General features: G+C 40.6%; 1 protein-coding gene and 1 non-coding gene across 2 annotated transcripts; both read right to left on the bottom strand.

The window, feature by feature from the left end:
* Positions 1–1,691: 1,691 nt before the first annotated feature.
* Positions 1,692–17,893, bottom strand: LOC102457600 (PABIR family member 2). Its single transcript, XM_075941016.1, has 10 exons — positions 17,357–17,893; positions 15,780–15,858; positions 14,004–14,060; positions 13,259–13,302; positions 13,124–13,178; positions 12,813–12,914; positions 9,450–9,538; positions 8,633–8,697; positions 4,888–4,984; positions 1,692–3,670 (listed from the first exon to the last, which is right to left on the bottom strand). Exons 1-10 carry the CDS (start codon positions 17,821–17,823, stop codon positions 3,520–3,522), a joined length of 1,206 nt encoding a protein of 401 aa, XP_075797131.1. The 5' UTR covers positions 17,824–17,893; the 3' UTR covers positions 1,692–3,519.
* Positions 3,750–3,898, bottom strand: LOC112544539 (small nucleolar RNA U109). The gene has a single exon (XR_003087878.2). It is a non-coding gene; the product is annotated as a small nucleolar RNA U109 (small nucleolar RNA).

Here is a 17,893-nt window from a genome sequence, read left to right on the forward strand (position 1 = left end):
AAAAGACAGCAAGAATGACCACTTTTGAGGAAAATCACCTTGCTGCTCTCAGAAACATACAAACAGAAAAGAAAGGATGATTGGCATGCAGTAATTATGGCCCAACACTGCTTTCTAACATCACCTTCAACGACTGACAGTGAGTTTGCAGCTCAAGGAGCATGGTACTGTCACCAGAGGACCTATTTAAAAAAAAATCCTGTGGAAGAGGAAATCCCCAAAGGATTGCCACAGATGACAAGAAAAATGTAAGTCTGGAGAAGGTAATTTCAAAATGGTGTAAGGTATCTGCTTTTAGGGGAAATAAATCAGTATCATCCAAGCAAGCAGGAGGACCTTTGAATACAATGCCTCATAGCAACACCCTGCATCACATACTACTTCTGAACTATACACATTAGATTATCAACACCATTTTGCTGTAGGCCTACCGCTTTGAAGGGGGAGCTGCTAATATTCTGGGGCTTTAAAGTCTCCCTAGTTGAGATGTGCTATTAACATTGGTTTCAAATTATATATTTGAATTTATTCTTTAGAGGAACTGACTCCAATCTGAGAACGTCAAAAATTCAAGACATGGCAATCTGTCTCCTTGAAACACTAAATTGCTATAACAAGTGTAGCGGTAACCACCCCCCCAATCACACTAGCCTAGAAGAGGTTAATCCGGTTGAGTGTGGTCCAGTTAACCAGATAAGCCACTTCATTTCCCTCAGATGTGGCCTAAGTAACCCCTGACTGACAGAGCCCAGCTGTGAAGAAACAGGTAAGGCTAAAATAAAGCCAGCAGAAGAGGCCTACAATGAGCACCTGAAGCTAACCCCACACCATGCTCAGAAGTATGGATGAGAATACAGGAAAAGGGCACACTGCAACTGTAGTATGCGATATTTGTTTTCTGTACTCCAAAGTGTTAACCCAGCTATAGACATGCAAAAGGTGTAATACTGTTAAGGAACAAGATAGAGTGCAAAACTGGTCCATAACTGGATGTGTAGATGCTAATAATTCAGATGCAGCTTCTTCTAAAGTGTATTTCAAAGAAAGATGGACGTGTCTAGCTTAAAACAAATGTGCCTGTCAGGACCACATAATTACATTCATAATCAAACAAGTGGACAATGTCTTAACAGTTTGAGAGTAGCAGAGACCTCTAGAGTGTGGAGAACAGCCAGACCATTTTTTTAAAAATGCTGTAACAAAACTGAATAGTTGTGCATTTGTTTTATGCAGATGACATTCTATAGAGGTTAGCATTTTATGACTCCCCACTACTAACAAACACATCTTGAATACATCACATCTACATTAGGTAGACAAAAATGAGCAAAAGCTGTGTTCTCAGCTATAAGAAAGCATGCAGAAGTTTTATTGTTTTGCTACCCCTTGTGCAGTTTTCTAAGTTATAGTACCAATAAATGCATGGTATAATGAAATCAGGGCAGTAAGTTGTAGTTTCACAGACCATTGATCAAATAGTTTGCAAATTGAAAAAAAAAAATCCACCAAACACACACCCAACACAAACACAAACACACCCACAGCCTTGTAAAGCATTAACACGGATAAAAATTCATTAAGCTAAAGCAATCCAAGATACAGCCAAAAAGCAAAAAATAGCACTGTCCATACACAAGTGAAATTAGCATCGAATACTGTAGAGCTCATTTAAAAATGGCACCACTGGACAATATTTTACAATATGCACATTTATTTGAGGCAGGGAAATGAATGCTCCACAGATGAAGTGATAACACAGATAAGTGCCTCTATTGGCCATTTATGGTATTTAGTACAATTTAAAACAAACACTTGAAAAGTAAAAAGCTATGCATGACAGATCTATTGGAAACCCAACGTCTTTAGAGTGGAAAAAATATGGTGCTCCCTCCCCCTTCTTAGCCAGACAGTATTGCCAGAGACTGTGCTCATCTTTAAAGCATATTCTTACTTTAAATTCAGTGCTATTTTCTTTCAGAAATCAGAAGTTGTATTTTTAGATAACAAAAACATTTGTGTTACAATACAGTACAAACATTCAAAAACTGGAAGCTTATGATTCTGGCAAACAACATTGCATATTAAATAGAAACCAACCAGAAATTATCACTGAACATAAAAAACCTTGTTCAATCATAAAAAAATACTATAATTCATCACCGCAGACTTTTTTACATAGTTTATAAATAATAAATAACAGTAGATTACAAATGGATTTTTTTAGCCCAGTTAGGTCTTAAGTAGTATTACCTCAGACTAAGGTACTATATCAAGACTATTACTCAAATGTAAATCCTTAGCTAAATGGTATGCAGAGCTAGTATCCAATCCAACCTTAAAGCCTTTCCCTAGAAATTGCCTTCTGTAAGGCAGACAAAGGCATAAAGCTATACAGCAGCTTTGAGGGGAACACATACACTGCTATCTTACAGAATAATTGGGTCTGTCCATAGCACCTCCCAATGGAAGAAACACCTTGGAAAAGAGCAATCGCTAAGAAAAAGCAGCACTGAAGACAGCATCTGGTAAACAATCTATAAATTAATTCCTTTGCCCGCCCACCCATTTTACATTCCTTAATTTGTAACAATGTCCCCCAAGGCACAAAAATACCTATGGCCTCAATGCCACAGGAGACATTGATGGCATCATGCACATTCTTCTTTACACAGTAGTTTAAGTAACTTAGTTACTTGCACCATGCATTCTAAATCAAGGCAGGGATTATTTCTTCTTGGCCAATTATCTATGAATATTTGCCATATTCCATAGAATCTGTAGGATGAAGAATGTGGGGAGAGAACTATGCAGTTATGTAAATCATGTTTCACAGGGCATTTGTATTTCCTCTATTAATAACTAATACGCTAGTCACCCTAGAAGTGTCTGTGTTTTGTTTTAAATGCAAACAACTTCCAGAAACATAGTGTTCAACTGCAATGAAACAATTACCAGTAGTATTTCTTCCCCTTCAGGGGCAGAAATGGCTGTGAATAGCTGCAATGACAAAGTTGGAAAAATAACTTTGAGTTAGTCGGAGAAATTAGATATTTCTCCCATCATAACCAGAAGTTGTGTTAATGAAATGAAAGTCTAAAGAAATCTAGTTTCTAAAAAAGTCAAAGAATAAATGAGTATTTCCAAACATCTCTGAAACCAAGTGTTTCTCCAGACAAAATGACCATGATAGTAACATTACGCCATTTTTCCTAGAAATAAAACCCCTAATATTGTAAATAGTTGCCTATTCAGGAATCAAAAGGTTTTTTTTCTTTAAAACAAATAAGAGTTCATATAAATTGGACACCTTGTTTGTAAAATAATCAAAACCAGACATTAAGATATAACTTGTCCTTTAAAGAGGCTAAATTAAAACCACTGGGAAGAGTTGCCAAGATTAATTTTTCCATTAGTATTTTTATCCTCATGTTAATGATTCTCAAGGATAGAGTTCTTTTCTCTGTACAAATGTACAGCAAGGAAACAGCACATCCAAACACTGAGTCAGAACTGATTAAGTCACTTAGGTGAAAGATCATCCATCAAAATGAATGAAGAGCATGAATTTGAGCATGTTACTGGAGATTCTGTGGTAATGCTGCCTTTAGCCAGCGAATCAGAGGAAGAACCAATACTGCTGCTACTCCTATCGAGAATATCTGAAGACAGACTGGAGACAAAGGAGAACGGTTACTTACAAACATGTCAACTATGAAATGGCATGCGAAGTTAATGCACTTTGAAAATAAAAATGTAGGAGACATATACTACCACTCAGCCTTTCCTGCAAGACTGGCAGCCCTGAAGACTCCTTATTTTCCTCTAGCATGTTATGGATACATTCATGCTCCTTAAGAGAAAGAGGAGCAGAATTTTTTTTTTTTTTATAAACATGCAGAATAAATTGATACAAGTTCAACCAGTCGTAGAGTAAAAAAGGCAGGTAATAAAAATAGCCTTTAACAATGACAAGGGAAATTTAAAACATTCTGATGAAGATTCCAATGATGCAGCTATTTTGATGCCACTGACTAATCAGTTTGCTCTTAAATACAACATCAAAGTGGGATCTTGCAAAACAGTGTTTACCCCCCTTAAGAAAATTCTCCCACAATTGGATTTTAAAGGCTATCGTAATTCCAAGTTTTTATTTGCAAACTGTCACTTTCAGAAGAGTTGAGAAAATGACAGGAGAATTCACACTTGTAGGTGACTTTCCAATGCTACAAAATGTACGAATAAATTTATTATTTGAGAACCACTTAATTGATCTATTGTCTCTCTTTGGAAAGAGACAAAACTCAAGCTGGAAAAGCCACCTTCTTGTTTCTACAAAGAGACATTAGACTGAGGTACCTCAAATTATTACCAATATAATTTTAACTGTGGAATATCATAATAAGGATTTATCTTCATGCCAACTATTGGCTCATGGGAATGCACGGTATATGTGTTGTACTATAATTCTACAAATATCTGTCTGCTCACTAAACCATTCTGGAAAAGCAAGGCACCTAGCAGGTGACACAGATAGCAAGTTCTAGTCAATATTGAGGGATTCCCTCAAAGCAGAAGAGGGAGATCACCACAGAATAAGTTACATTTACCATGAAACATCTGACATATGAGCAATGGGGATTCCCTGTTTGTTTTGGGTATTAAAAAAAAAAGTTGTTCAGATGTGAGCAAAAAGACTTAACCACTCACAGGCAACTCTTTAAATCAGCCAAATAGCAAGTAAGAAAACTAATTCCAGAAAGAAAGATTCCCTAGCTCTATTACTGCTGTGATGAAATGCCAGGTAGTTAAAATTCCTCTGAAATACCAAGGTGCTTAGGATACCTAAATGACCTCTGCTTTGGAGTTTGTGTTTATAATGTATTTTACCATGAACTGAGATCTGTCAAATGTGTAACATCAGGAGAAAGCATATTGGTAGTTCCTTGGAAAAGTCTCTTTGGCTGACTTTCAGTTTCCATTTCACCTGCAAAAAAGTAATTAACACTCAAACTTGTTTGGTTTTATGAAATATCTTCAAAATTCTATTAGACTATTTTATGCGTCCAATATAGTTAGCATATACATGCATAACATCTTGCACTGTGATCTTGAATTCAGCCTGCCTGGGCAGTGCTTGGTAAAAGCTCTACCACCATTGTTCCCTATAAAATTTTCTATCCTTGGGTGGGTTGAATTTTCTTTTAGACATGTTGAAATTTTTTATGTTCAACACCACTATTGATGTAGCAGGTGGATGTGGACCACCAACACAACAAAAAAAAACCCCACACACAGATAAATGTAGAAGCCCCAGAACAAACACACTCTTCAGGGTTTGTAGATGCATATTTCAAAAAGCTTCCAAATAAGGTTGATCCTACAAAACAACTAGCATCACACCTACTAACTTGCTACTTCTGACTCATAAGAGCCAGAATTCTACCACATAGCAAAGATCTGGCCTTGATGCAATACAATATACCATGTATTAATTAGTAACATAGGATTTCTTAAAAAAACCATTAAGACCAGAGTTTTAGATATTTGCAATACTTCGAAAAGCTTCTGTTAAAAAGAATTTTTCTTTCTTCTCTTAAACCATTGACACCTATGTAAACTTTGTTTGAAATGTAATTATGCAAATGTCCGACAACCTCCCTCCCGCCCCCAAGAAGCCCCCTTCCCTCTACCCCCCATTCTATCCCAGCCATCTAGAGAGGACTGCAGCAAGTTAGGGACACCACAAACAAGCTGCCCACGCTTCTACCTTATTGCACAGATACAGCACCCAACTATCCCCATTCCTTCACCTACCACTGTGCACTCTGCTCCTCTCAGCGTAGGTGGGGGCTGGAATAAAATCCTTCACAAACTAGCAAGCACAGCAGTCTGTCCTGTCCTAACTCCCAGCTAAAGCACAAACAAATTATCCACACCTCCCAGCACAAACTTCTCCCTGCCTCCACCTCACCCCAATGCCAGCACCTACCCCATGCAGTCAGCCCCTTATCTCTCCTTCCCAGGAGGCTTGAGAGCGCTGTTTCTACCTCTCTCTCTCTCTCTCTCTCCTTCCCCATATGGGACTCTCCAAATTCCCCTCCAGACTCCCCCCTCAGCCAATTAATTAATTACTCACTCACTCTCCTCCCACCAGTCATTTATTCCCTTATCTTGCTTTTTATCTGCTCTGGGAACTGCTCAGTGTCAAGCAGGCAGCTAGCTCCATTTAGCTGCTTACTCAGCAAGACGCCCCCCGCCAGTCAGCTGAGCTCCCTGCCTGTGCAGGAGCTTTGAAATTCTGAGCCTAGCTCAGAAAACAGCTGTGCAATTGCATGGCTTACAGAGAACTTAGTCTACCACCACCAGAAGCTATAGCAGTGGTCTCCAACCTTTTTAAGCACAAGATCACTTTTTCAATTTAAGTCAATCCAGGATCTGCCTTAAATCCAAATACCCTTGCCCCACCTCCTTCCCTGTGGCTGTGGCTCTGCCCCTGCCCCACTCTCTCTGAGGCTTTGCCCTGCTCACTCTGTGGAGATATGGTACAGGGTAGGAAAAAGGGGGAAACCCTGACATCACCATCTCCCTTTTTTTCTCCCCCATCATGCACAGCAAGCAGGAAAATCTCTGGGTTCAGCTCCAAGGCAGCAGAACCATGGCAGTGGGGGGAGGGGCAGCCAAAGTGCTGATATGGGATAACCTCCTGGCTAAACCAGTCAGGATCACCTGTCAGAGGCTTCAGGATCTACCTACAGAGCCCGATCTACTGGTTGGTGACCACGGAGCTACAGGAAGTGATTTGATTATTCAGTCCAATCTTTGAATTTATACTGAACTAATTCTTCAACACGTTTTAAGGGACACTATCCTACTGTAAGTACAGTAAAACAAACGTTGTGGTCACTACAGTCTCACAGCACTTTTTGTTAAGAGTTGGAAACTAGACCCAGTGTTTTGCTAAATGCAAACCCTGATTTATTTCTGCCTATATCAGCTCCTCTTGACATTTAATTTGCATTCTTCATTCCTTGCCCTGTGTAGTGTTGCATTATGCCAGTGTTTCTCAATCAGATTGTTTTATTTAAACTGGATTTTTTTGATAAAGTGCTTTGAGGAAAAACATCTAAAGATAATGTATCTTAATTAAAACTAAGCTCAAAGATACCTCAACAAGTTGTAAGGATTATAAATTCTAATTCTTTGGTATGAGAAGAAATATTCTGTAGTAAGAACCTGAAACAAAAGCCTCTCTCTCACAGGCCTGGTGTGATGCCTGAGGCCTAGCTAACAATGGACAAAACTTGGCTAATATAAAGCAAAACTAAGCTGTGAGCAAGAGGCAGGCTCCTGCTCACAGAACTCAGCACAAACAGGGCTGAGAGTGTAAAACACTAACTGGTAATCAGCCCAGGTGTAGAACAGTAATTGGTACTGGTCATAAGGTGAAAGCACATTCCAAAAGGATGGCATCACCAGTTTAAGAAAAACCTTGGTACCCACACTCCCCATAGATACCGACCCAGGTTCAGGAAAGGTTCTAAAATGACAGCATGATGGATAGAGATGTTCTAATAGAACCGCGAGGTACAGGGTAATGGGTGGTATGTAAATAGCCTCAGAGGGTGACAAACTGACATGCCAGGAGTGATGTATAACTTGTTTGTACCCGTACATAAAATGATATCTTGGAGGGGCACTCTTTGTCCAGCCTAGGGGACAGTGGGACGTCCCACAGACTGAGTCCACTGTTACAGATACATATGCGTAGTGGTTCAGCAGAGTCTAATGACAACTATTATTGTACTTCACTTAATAGACCTGGCTGGGCACCTTCGGTCTTTATCTGATTTGTGGTCTTTGGGGGTTCTCTGAGTCTACTGTGTTGACTAGTTGCACAAGTCAACCTGGCACACATGACTGAACACACACACAGCTTTCTGGTTATCACTGATGGAGACCTATCAGGACACCATGCCAGTAAATTCTGACTTACTACAGCCACTAAACTGGTGGAAGTTAGATTGAGGCAGCAAGATCTACTGCTTAATAATGTGTGTTTAAATGGAGTATAAATTAGTCTCAGCTTTAACATAGGTTGCCAATTTCAAATTTAATTGTAATTAAGTTTATTTTAAAGACATAAGCCTGTATTTAAATCAAAATCCAATTTTAATCCATCCTGCCAGAAAAAATCTAATAAAGCCTCAGAGAAAGTGAAGCATGTTTCTTTGAAAAGTAATTTATAGCTTCCTGTAGCTAAAAAATGATAGCACATCTAGCACAGATTTTGACTTTCATCAGATTTAGCAATTTAATTTTTTCAGTCTCCAGACCATTTTTATTAATAGTAGCAGGTGAAAGACCAAGATTTAAAATAGCCAGTCATATTGACTAATTGTATAGTTTAATAGAATTCAAGTTTATAAATTAAATCTGCAGTATTCTAAGCAAGTCCATTAATTTCATATTACGTCTGAAAGTTTGGCTTAGCAAATTCCAGTACATAATGGAGAAGCATGCGCTATTTTGAGAAAAGGCTACTGTTTAGCATTACACTTTAAAGGCAGAAAGTCTGTCTAGTAACCACAATTCACATAATCATCTTTACATGCTTCTGATATTTTAGACATACCTTTCCTTTTAATGGGACCAAGAACACTGGGTCTGATACAGTTGATTGGACTCTGACTCCTCCTGCTAAAAAGAAGAGCCAATACTGGTATCAAAACCTAAAAAGTTTGAGCTTCAAAATATTTTAATATACTAACTAAACCAATGTACAATCACATCTTAAAAAGTGAATTCCTGTTTTAAAAATAATCTTGTGCAGTTCAAACACTTAGGCAATTGGAAGTCTGATGGTGTAGGTAAACAAAGTTAACTTCTAAAAAGTTTTTTGTTCAGTTAGAACAGAATATCTACTATGCTGTCTTTGGTAGGTAACTTATTTAGTTTTATCTATGGGTTGTCAGTCTCACTTTATCCATTTGTAAGTAAGACACAATACTCCTTTAATATATTTGAGGGATTTAACAACCTTGTCTATTAAGCATTTTGAGATTGTCTATGAAGGACTAAGACTAGTCTCAATTTAAAAAAAGAATTCAAAGAACGTTAGCATTCAATTCCCTTTAGTAAAATTTAACATTCAAATATTTGGGAGGTGGACAATGGTGAAGTCTAATTTCAACATCAGAGCAGTTAAAAAAAAGCTTTAAAAATGATCCGTTGACAAAATATTGAAAGAACACTTCAGTCACCTTTTGAAACAGGACAAAATTAGAACCAACCAGAAGCCATTTTAACAACAGATTTCAGGTAAAATTAGTAATGAAAACTGCAAGTAAATTTCTAGACCTGAATTTTAACACTAGAACTATTTTAATCTGCCAAACTACTACTGGAACTAAGTCAGTATGTATTTGTTAAATTAAGACAAATTGACTTACTTCGAAAATCTCCTTGTTGGACTAGGAATAGGACTTGGAGGTAATCCATTACTACTCACAAACATTTGTAATGATGGCGAAAAACATTGCTGGGAAAAGAGTTACACAGTAAAATGCTTCTGCACCTTCTTTTTAAATATTCAATACTTTCTCTCACCCCAAACAAAATGCCCAATGAAAGTAACAAGGCAAGCAATACAATAACTCACTGAAACCTTGAACAGGAAATTAAAACCAAATCTAAGAAGTCTATAAAGCTGAATTTACAAAATATTCTAATACCATTCCTTCATTCAAATTAGCTACAGTCAAAATGCTTCAATAAAAACTCTGAAATCAAAAGCTAAGCATGTTATCCATATAGATTTTGGTTTCTGTTCTGCACTTGCATCTAAAAGCATCAGTACAGAGGACTATATCAATCTTTAAACCACTTATTTCCAAAGGACAATCCATGCTTATTTAAAATATCTTTTACCCATTGAAAAAAATTGTAACATAATTTGTCAAAGAGTCTCTTTGCATCCAATTTGTGCTCCTGCAGTTGAACAAAACTCAGCCCCAAGGAGAGGCATGCAGGTGGATTTGTGGCAAACTTGGTCAAGTTTGATTGAGACCTTTGCAACCCTCCCAGAACAAAACATTAATATACGAATAAGCAGCCAGCATTTTACCATCACGTATACCAGCACTGCTTAGAGCAGGTTTCCCGAACAGGGGTAAAAATATTTTGGTTGTTCTACCCTAGCAATAGTGAGTGTTAACACAGACTGTTCCATAGTTATTGTATCATGGAAACTCAATGTGGTAATTTTAGGATGTGTCTACACTGCAGGGCTTAACTCGAAATAAGCTACGCAAATCGAGCTACATCAACTGCATATCTTATTTCAAAATAGAGCACTCTTCCTCTGACTTGTGTAACCCTGACTGTATGAGGAATAAGGTAAGTAGTCCTCCATATGAGGAATAAGGTAAGTAGTCCTCCAGGATTGACAGTATTTTGATACAATTTCAAAATAACTTCCTGATGTGTAAATGTGGACTAAGTTACTTTGGAATAGCACCTGTTATTTCGAAATAGTGTTACAGTGTAGACGTACTCTTAGTGAAGACAAGGCCAAGATATCTGCCTGTAAACATGGTTGCAGTTTTTCATCTCAATCTCTGCTTCTCACTGGGGGAAAAAAGTGATGCTGGGAGAGGCTCTTTTTCTCCCTTTCACTTCTCTACTTGTTGGGTCTGCAATGAAGAGACCAGGGAGCAACACAAGACTAAAGGGAAAGGAACATCCATTTAAACTTAACACAACCACAGATGAAGTCCTAATCTTTGCTCCCAAAGAGGCTCCAAAGACCCATGCTGTCATTGCTGACGCCATCACCATGTTTTCCAGCACTCAGGCTTGTAAATTCCTCCCTCTTATGCTTCTTCCTTCGTTCTATTTCTAATATCCATCTTTTTTGTGCTGTCCAGGTCCTTGTCTTTCCATTTGATTACCACATCAGCCTACCTAGGGCCCCCTATACTCAAAGCGAACAAAAATGCAGCTTTTAACATCTTTTAACATGGCAAAGGAACCAAGAAGTCAGCAGGTCAGCTTTTGCAGGCTTGGCTAATAAGCTTTAGTAGAGTAATTAGATCATAGAATACTAGGACTGGAAGGGACCTCGAGAGGTCATCGAGTCCAGTCCCCTGCCCTCATGGCAGGACCAAATACTGTCTAGATCATCCCCGATAGACATTTATCTAACTTAAGTATCTCCAGAGATGGCGATTCCACAACCTCCCTGGGCAATTTATTCCAGTGTCGGACTATCCTGACAGGTAGGAACTTTTTCCTAACGTCCAACCTAAACCTCCCTTGCTGCTGTTTAAGACCATTGCTTCTTGTTCTATCCTCAGAGGCCAAGATGAACAAGTTTTCTCCCTCTTCCTTATGACACTTTTAGATATCTGAAGAAAAAAAAAGCTATCATGTCCCCCCTCAATCTTCTCTTTTCTAACTAAACAAACCCAATTCCTTCAGTCTTCCCTCATAGGTCATGTTCTCTAGACCATTAATCATTCTTATTGCTCTTCTCTGGACCCTCTCCAATTTCTCCACATCTTTCTTGAAATGTGGTGCCCAGAACTGGACACAATACTCCAACTGAGGCCTAACAAGCGCAGAGTAGAGCAGAAGAATTACTTCTCGTGTCTTGCTCACAACACACCTGTTAATGCATCCCAGAATCACGTTTGCTTTCTTTGCAACAGCATCACACTGCTGACTCATATTCAACTTGTGGTCCACTATAACCTCTAGATCCCTTTCTGCCATACTCCGCTATGCTCCTTCCTAGACAGTCGCTTCCCATCTTGTATGTATGGAACTGATTGTTCCTTCCTAAATGGAGCACTTTCCATTTCTCTTTATTAAACCTCATCCTGTTTACCTTTGACCATTTCTCTAACTTGCTAAGGTCATTTTGAATTATGTCCCTATCCTCCAAAGAAGTTGCAACCCCTCCCAGTTTGGTATCATCTGCAAACTTAATAAGAGTACTCTCTATCCCAATATCTACATCATTGATGAAGATATTGAACAGTACGGGTCCCAAAACAGACCCTTGTGAAACTCCACTTGTTATCCCTTTCCAGCAGGATTTAGCACCGTTAACAACAACTCTCTGACTACAGTTATCCAGCCAATTATGCACCCACCTTATCGTGGCCCTATCTAAGTTATATTTGCCTAGTTTATCAATAAGAATATCATGCGAGACCGTATCAAATGCCTTACTAAAGTCTAGGTATATGACATCCACCGCTTCTCCCTTATCCACAAGGCTCGTTATCCTTGTCATTTCTCTTTATTAAACTTCATCCTATTTCCCTCAGACCATTTCTCCAATTTGTCCAGGTCATTTTGAATTATGACCCTATCCTCCAGATTAGTCGCAACCCCTCCCAGCGTGGTATCATCTGCAAAGATCAGAGGTCTCCAACCTTTTATGCCCAAGATCCTTCCCTCAAATTTAAAGGCAAACCAAGATCTGTCCTGCTCCACCCCATCACCCCTTTCTCTCTCACTTCCACTGGGATTCTGGTGCAAGAGGAGGTATGGGGTGCTGGCTGGCTGGAAGGTCAGGAGGCTGACGTGCAAAAGGAATTTTGGGGTGCTAGCTCTGGGAGAGGCATCAGGGCAAGGATTTGGGATGTGGGGGGGTGTTTAAGATGACAACTGAGTTAAAGTCTATAACCATTGTTAATCTTTCTTTTGGAACAGTAAATTATTTTGGGGAGTTTTCCCAATTAAAATAAAGTGCAAAATAATGTTTTAATGTGTATTTCTCTCCCCTCGTTCTTCATTTATCTTACCTTCCCTATTCCTCTGGTGGGTGAAGGTGCTGGGGAAACTGGGATGAAGTCTATTCTCTTTGGAGAGGAAGATTTCTCAGACTTGTCCAAGTCATTGTCACTCTGTAAATACAAAATAGCATACATATGTTGACATATAACATTGCTTTAGAACCTGAATTACCACATTTCAATGGCCAAGTCAGTGAAGAAACTAGAACACCCATCTTATGCTTTCTGAAATTACTTCCAAAGTTATTTCCACTCTCCTTAAATCCAATGGCTATGTGCAGAATTGGAATTAAAAATTAAAACATTTGTAAAGAGATTACCAGGCTCAAGCTTTCTTCCCATGACTGGCTTATCTGCATTGCTGTTTGCACTTCCCTAAAACACAAAAAATCCTATCAGTGGCTACAAAGATGACAACTCTGGTTACTTTTTTATTTTGTTTCAGTCACACTAACCTTTCATGTGCTGTTTCTCTGTTAATTAAATCCACTCCTTCCTCCTGCAGAAGATAACTTTATAAGATTTCACATTTCAGTTTTTCATGATACTCAAAGAATGACTTTCCCTAGATTAGCATTAGTCTTTAAATGACCGGAGTAACACTTCAGAAGGCTGGGTCATGCATCCTAACTCACCCCTTCTCCCTGTTCATCCTAGAGCCCCACATGCAGACCATAAGAATAGCATCATTAGTGGTAAAGCAGTGTTTCTTAACCTTTTTTTTTTTTAATAAAGTACCCCTTTTTTTTAAAAAAATTCTAAGTACCCCCAGTACCTATGGTTTTCAGACACAATTTTCTTCTACCATTGCAACACATTTGTTTAAACAACTTAATTGTAGCCAGGTGGGCGATTAAATTTTTGGGTGTAAAAAGTACAAAAACAACAACACGCTGTAAAACTTAACAAAAATTCAGTTTTTTCCAAATTTCAGTTGTGTTGATGTACCCCCCAGACCTCTTGAGTACCCCTGAGGATACCTGTGCCACTGGTTGACAAACACTATGCTAAAGCATTTCAATATGAAGAAAGTATAATCCCCTCTGAGGACACCACTCCAGACTGTAGGTAACTATATTAGGGGATGAAATGGAGCTAAACAGATCTAATGGAGAAGGAAATATCAAATACTTCATGAAGAGAAGGAAAATGGAACGTGTTGATAAAATATCACATGCGAAGCAAAGTAATGCAATTTACCCTTCTGATCTGATGAAGCCTGCTGCTAGGAATTCGAATTGGAGAGGATGATAGCAACTGGAAAAAGAGTAAACATCCACTTAATCACAAACCAGTAGCCTGCACATAGCCTATTCTCAGTCATATTATCTTTAAACTGAAACTAAGCTAACCAGGTGTCGATAAGTTCTCAGAACTCAGACTACAGTGTAATAAGATGATAGTGGACCTTACAGCAGCTAGTGCTCTCTTCTCACCAAATTCATTCCATTAATCAATGGATGGCACAGCTCTCAGCACTTGTAAGAATACATAGTTCTTAAAGGTAGCAGCAATAATAAAAACCATTCAAAACAATGGAATATTGCAATAAGGACATAGGCAGGAGTTAGTGGATTTCAAAACATAACTTTATATTTAAAAAAATTGTAAGATATTGTTCACAAGTCTTAACTAATTGTTTCTCTCAGATAATCTATGGCAGGGGTTTTTAATGCCGAGTCGTGGGTTCACCTCGGTAAGCTGCTGGCAGGCTGAGAGACATGCTGTTTATCTAAGCATGGCCCATGCTGCTTTCCGCAGCTCCCCTTGACTGGAAGTGGTGACCCGCAGCCAATGGGATCTGTAAGGCGCCATGCCAATAAATGCTTAGATAAACAAAACATCACACAACCTGCAATGGCTTCCCTGGGTGGTCCCACAACCCAACTTTGAAAACCCGTGATCTATGAAGATTAAGTGAAATCAGATCATATCACAAATCTTCAGACGTGCCAGTGGGAAAAGGTCTAGGGAATATAAACATTGTAAATAGCCATTTGGGATAAACTTAAGCCCTTTGAGGCAAACACTGTCTCATAGCTATGTTTATACAGCACATAGGTCTAATTAAGGGCTTTGGGCTCTATCATAAAATAAGCATTTACTATGACAACTAACAACATCAAGCGTAAGGCAGTGAATCAACACCTCCATGACAAAATGCTTAAAACCAGAATTCTGTCTCTCTTGCTAGGCTGAATCTAAGAAAGAATCAATAAATATTTTATACACTTTTAGGACCTTTTAAGTCCCATAACCTCTCTCAAGAGCCAAGACCTACTCTTTACTTCCTATAAAAACAGGAAGACAATTATTTTTGCTGAAAAACAGTAATGTATTTCCCATGATATGTCCAAGTTAGCGATTAATTGGGAAACACTTAGGAGTGACCTACAAACATTTTTGAGAAATGAAATAAATTAGGACTGTATGCTGAAAGCCCTAAACAGTAACAAATAGACTAACATTCAGCATATGAATTACTTTAAAGTTACCTTCTCTTAATCTGATCCTGTGAAGCCTGCTGTCCACCTCTAGCTCTAGTCACCCTATCAGGGAGTCAAGTAAATGGAAGGTTTTGGGGATTTTTTGTTTTTTTAAGACAGTTCAACCGTGCAAGGTTATTTTAAAATGAGACTGCAATTACCTTTTCCCATCCCCCAGGAAATTCCATGCTTTGAGTTTTGTGACCAGAACAGATGTTGGGTTCCACTCTGCTATGACATCCCAACTACAGGCAATTTTAACCATAACAAAAAGGCGGGATAGTAATCAGTAATATGCTCTGTGAGGCATTCTGCTTACATCTGTAAAAGTACTGATTTTTCAGAGAACATTTGCAAGTAACTTAAATCCATTTTACAGCTAGATCTATAAGAATACTTCAATATAGCTACAAATGAACTTTAAACTTTTTATTTCTCTCACTCAATTACACATTGCAGAGGTGTGAACACTGTATTTAAGTTAACTTACCATACTGTGTCGATTCATAATTGTTGTACTATTCCTGCGGGTTCGCAACACATAAGGCTGAAAAACTTGTGAATTATCACTGAAAGAGATTACAATAGTTATATTAAGGCCCAGTTTATTTTTCAATATTTATTTTCCCCCATTTCATTTGGAGTACTTCTTCACAAACTAAAGCTGGTAAGGCCTTGGAAAACACTGGCTTGTCATCTTTGTAGAGCTAGACTCAAGTTTCTCCATAGTTGAATGAAATTCTACTTTTAGTATCTGAAATCCTAGACAGCTCAGGCACCTTTTGTAGACAACCATCTACCTTAAGTCTAAACTTTCTTTTTAACCATCTAGAGATATTGCTTTTAATTACCATGTGGTATTCAGCAGACCAGTCCCTTGGACTGAGATTAGCAAACAGATGCTAGGCTGGCGCCCACACTCTTGCCTATCCCATCTAGGGTTTATACCAATTACACAATGCTAACCTTACGAAAAGCCACAAAAGGTTTCAAGAGGTAACAGGTAACAGTTAAACTGAGCCTAGCCTACATTGAGAACCTAGGAAAATATATGGAATTAGTTGTCTATAAGCATGTACCAAAACAAAATCAACTGACTTTCTTGCTTGGTCATCCAAAGGCTTAGTGCACCTCTCAAAGACACTTCAGAGATATTAATGGTAGGGATGTTAAATATCAGTTAATTGAACAGTCAATTAACCTCATGAATTTTTATCGGTTAGTCAACTATTCTATAGTCCGTGGGGCAGGGCCAGCAGACAGTGCACTCTGACCCCACTCCCTGGGAGCCCCCTGCCACTCAGCGCTGCAGCAACCCCTATCCGGGGATGGGGTCTGAGCTCCCGGACCCAGCATGAGCTTTGCTGCTGGCCTACCTGCTTAAAAAAAAAAAAATACTGCTGGGAAGAGGGGGGAAATGCATGAGTCTATAGCACTAACTATAAGCTTCTGCTTATCGGTTAATCAACTAGACTATTACTTCCCTAGTGAATGGTGAACTGGTAAGCCAGGTCAGGCTTACCAGTAACAGTTAACTGGTGGGGGCTGCAGCAGCCTTCAACCAGAGCACACCATGGACAGGGACAGGCCCGCTGAAACCCAACTAGGCTGGTGCACCCGCCCCCAACCTACTCCTTTTAACTGGTTAAACTTCACATGTAACCAGTTAAGTTCAACAAGATTTTAGAATGATGCATCTTCTGAACACAGTGTACCCGCACCGCATGCCTGCGGGGGGCAGCCACCGGGGGACCATACTGACGCTGGGACAGGGATCAGCTGCACGATGCAAGCCCCTCCCCTGCTGAGATAACCCCCCCCCCAAAACGCAGGCTTCCTCTCAAACACCAGGACAACCTGGGCTCTCCGAGGCCGGAAAGGGCCCCGGCAGGGCCCGCGTCTCACCCGAGCCCAGAGATGTATCCGCACGAGGCCGAGGTCTCCTACCCGAGACTACAGACCGGGCGGCGGGGTGCGGAGAGGCGCCAGGCCCGGGTCTCCCCCAGCCCGCGGGGGACGCGGCCGAGGAGCGGAGGGGCCCGAGGGGGGCGCCGGGCCCGGTCTCACCTCAGCCCGTGGATGAGGGGGGCGCTGTTCGATCTCCTCAGGCTCCCCACGTCGCTCGGGGCCGGCGCGCTCCCCGCCGGCAGCTCCAGGTCCAGCTCCATTTTCTCCTGAGCCATCGCGGCGGCTCGGGCTGCTCCTGCTCCGCCGCCAGGCCCATTCACTGGGGGCGGCCGCAGCGGCTCCTCATGCCGCCCCCTGCCCCGCTCCGGCCCGGCCGCCCCTACAGGCCCCGCACAGGCCGCTGCAGGCGGAGGCCGGGGGCGCTGCGAGGCCGGCGAGGGGGGCAGCGCCAGCAGCGCCCCATGCTGGGGGGACCCCAGGGGCCGGCTCCCGCCCCCCAGCCGCCGCTTCCCCGGCTGCTCTCGCCTCGCTGCGCGCGGGGCCGCCGCCGCCTCTTCTACGAAACCAGCGTCCCGGCCTGCGGAGCCACCACACAGATACGCGCCTCCGCGGGAAGCACTACGCATGCGCCACACGAAGCCCGGCGGGGGGTAGAAGATGGTGCCTTGTAGAAGCGCATGTGCTGGGTAGCCGAAC

Source organism: Pelodiscus sinensis, chromosome 13 (assembly GCF_049634645.1).
Source record: "Pelodiscus sinensis isolate JC-2024 chromosome 13, ASM4963464v1, whole genome shotgun sequence".
NCBI classification, from domain to species: domain Eukaryota; kingdom Metazoa; phylum Chordata; order Testudines; family Trionychidae; genus Pelodiscus; species Pelodiscus sinensis.

Excerpts from the sequence above, each read along its gene's own strand:
- LOC102457600 (XM_075941016.1), bottom strand. The coding sequence starts at position 17,823 with ATGCGTAGTGCTTCCCGCGGAGGCGCGTATCTGTGTGGTGGCTCCGCA. Across the intron at positions 14,061-15,779 it reads TTATGAATCGACACAGTATG|TTGCTATCATCCTCTCCAAT; the intron begins GTAAGTTAACTT and ends CTCTTTTTCCAG. Across the intron at positions 8,698-9,449 it reads CCAACAAGGAGATTTTCGAA|CAGGAGGAGTCAGAGTCCAA; the intron begins GTAAGTCAATTT and ends TCTTCTTTTTAG.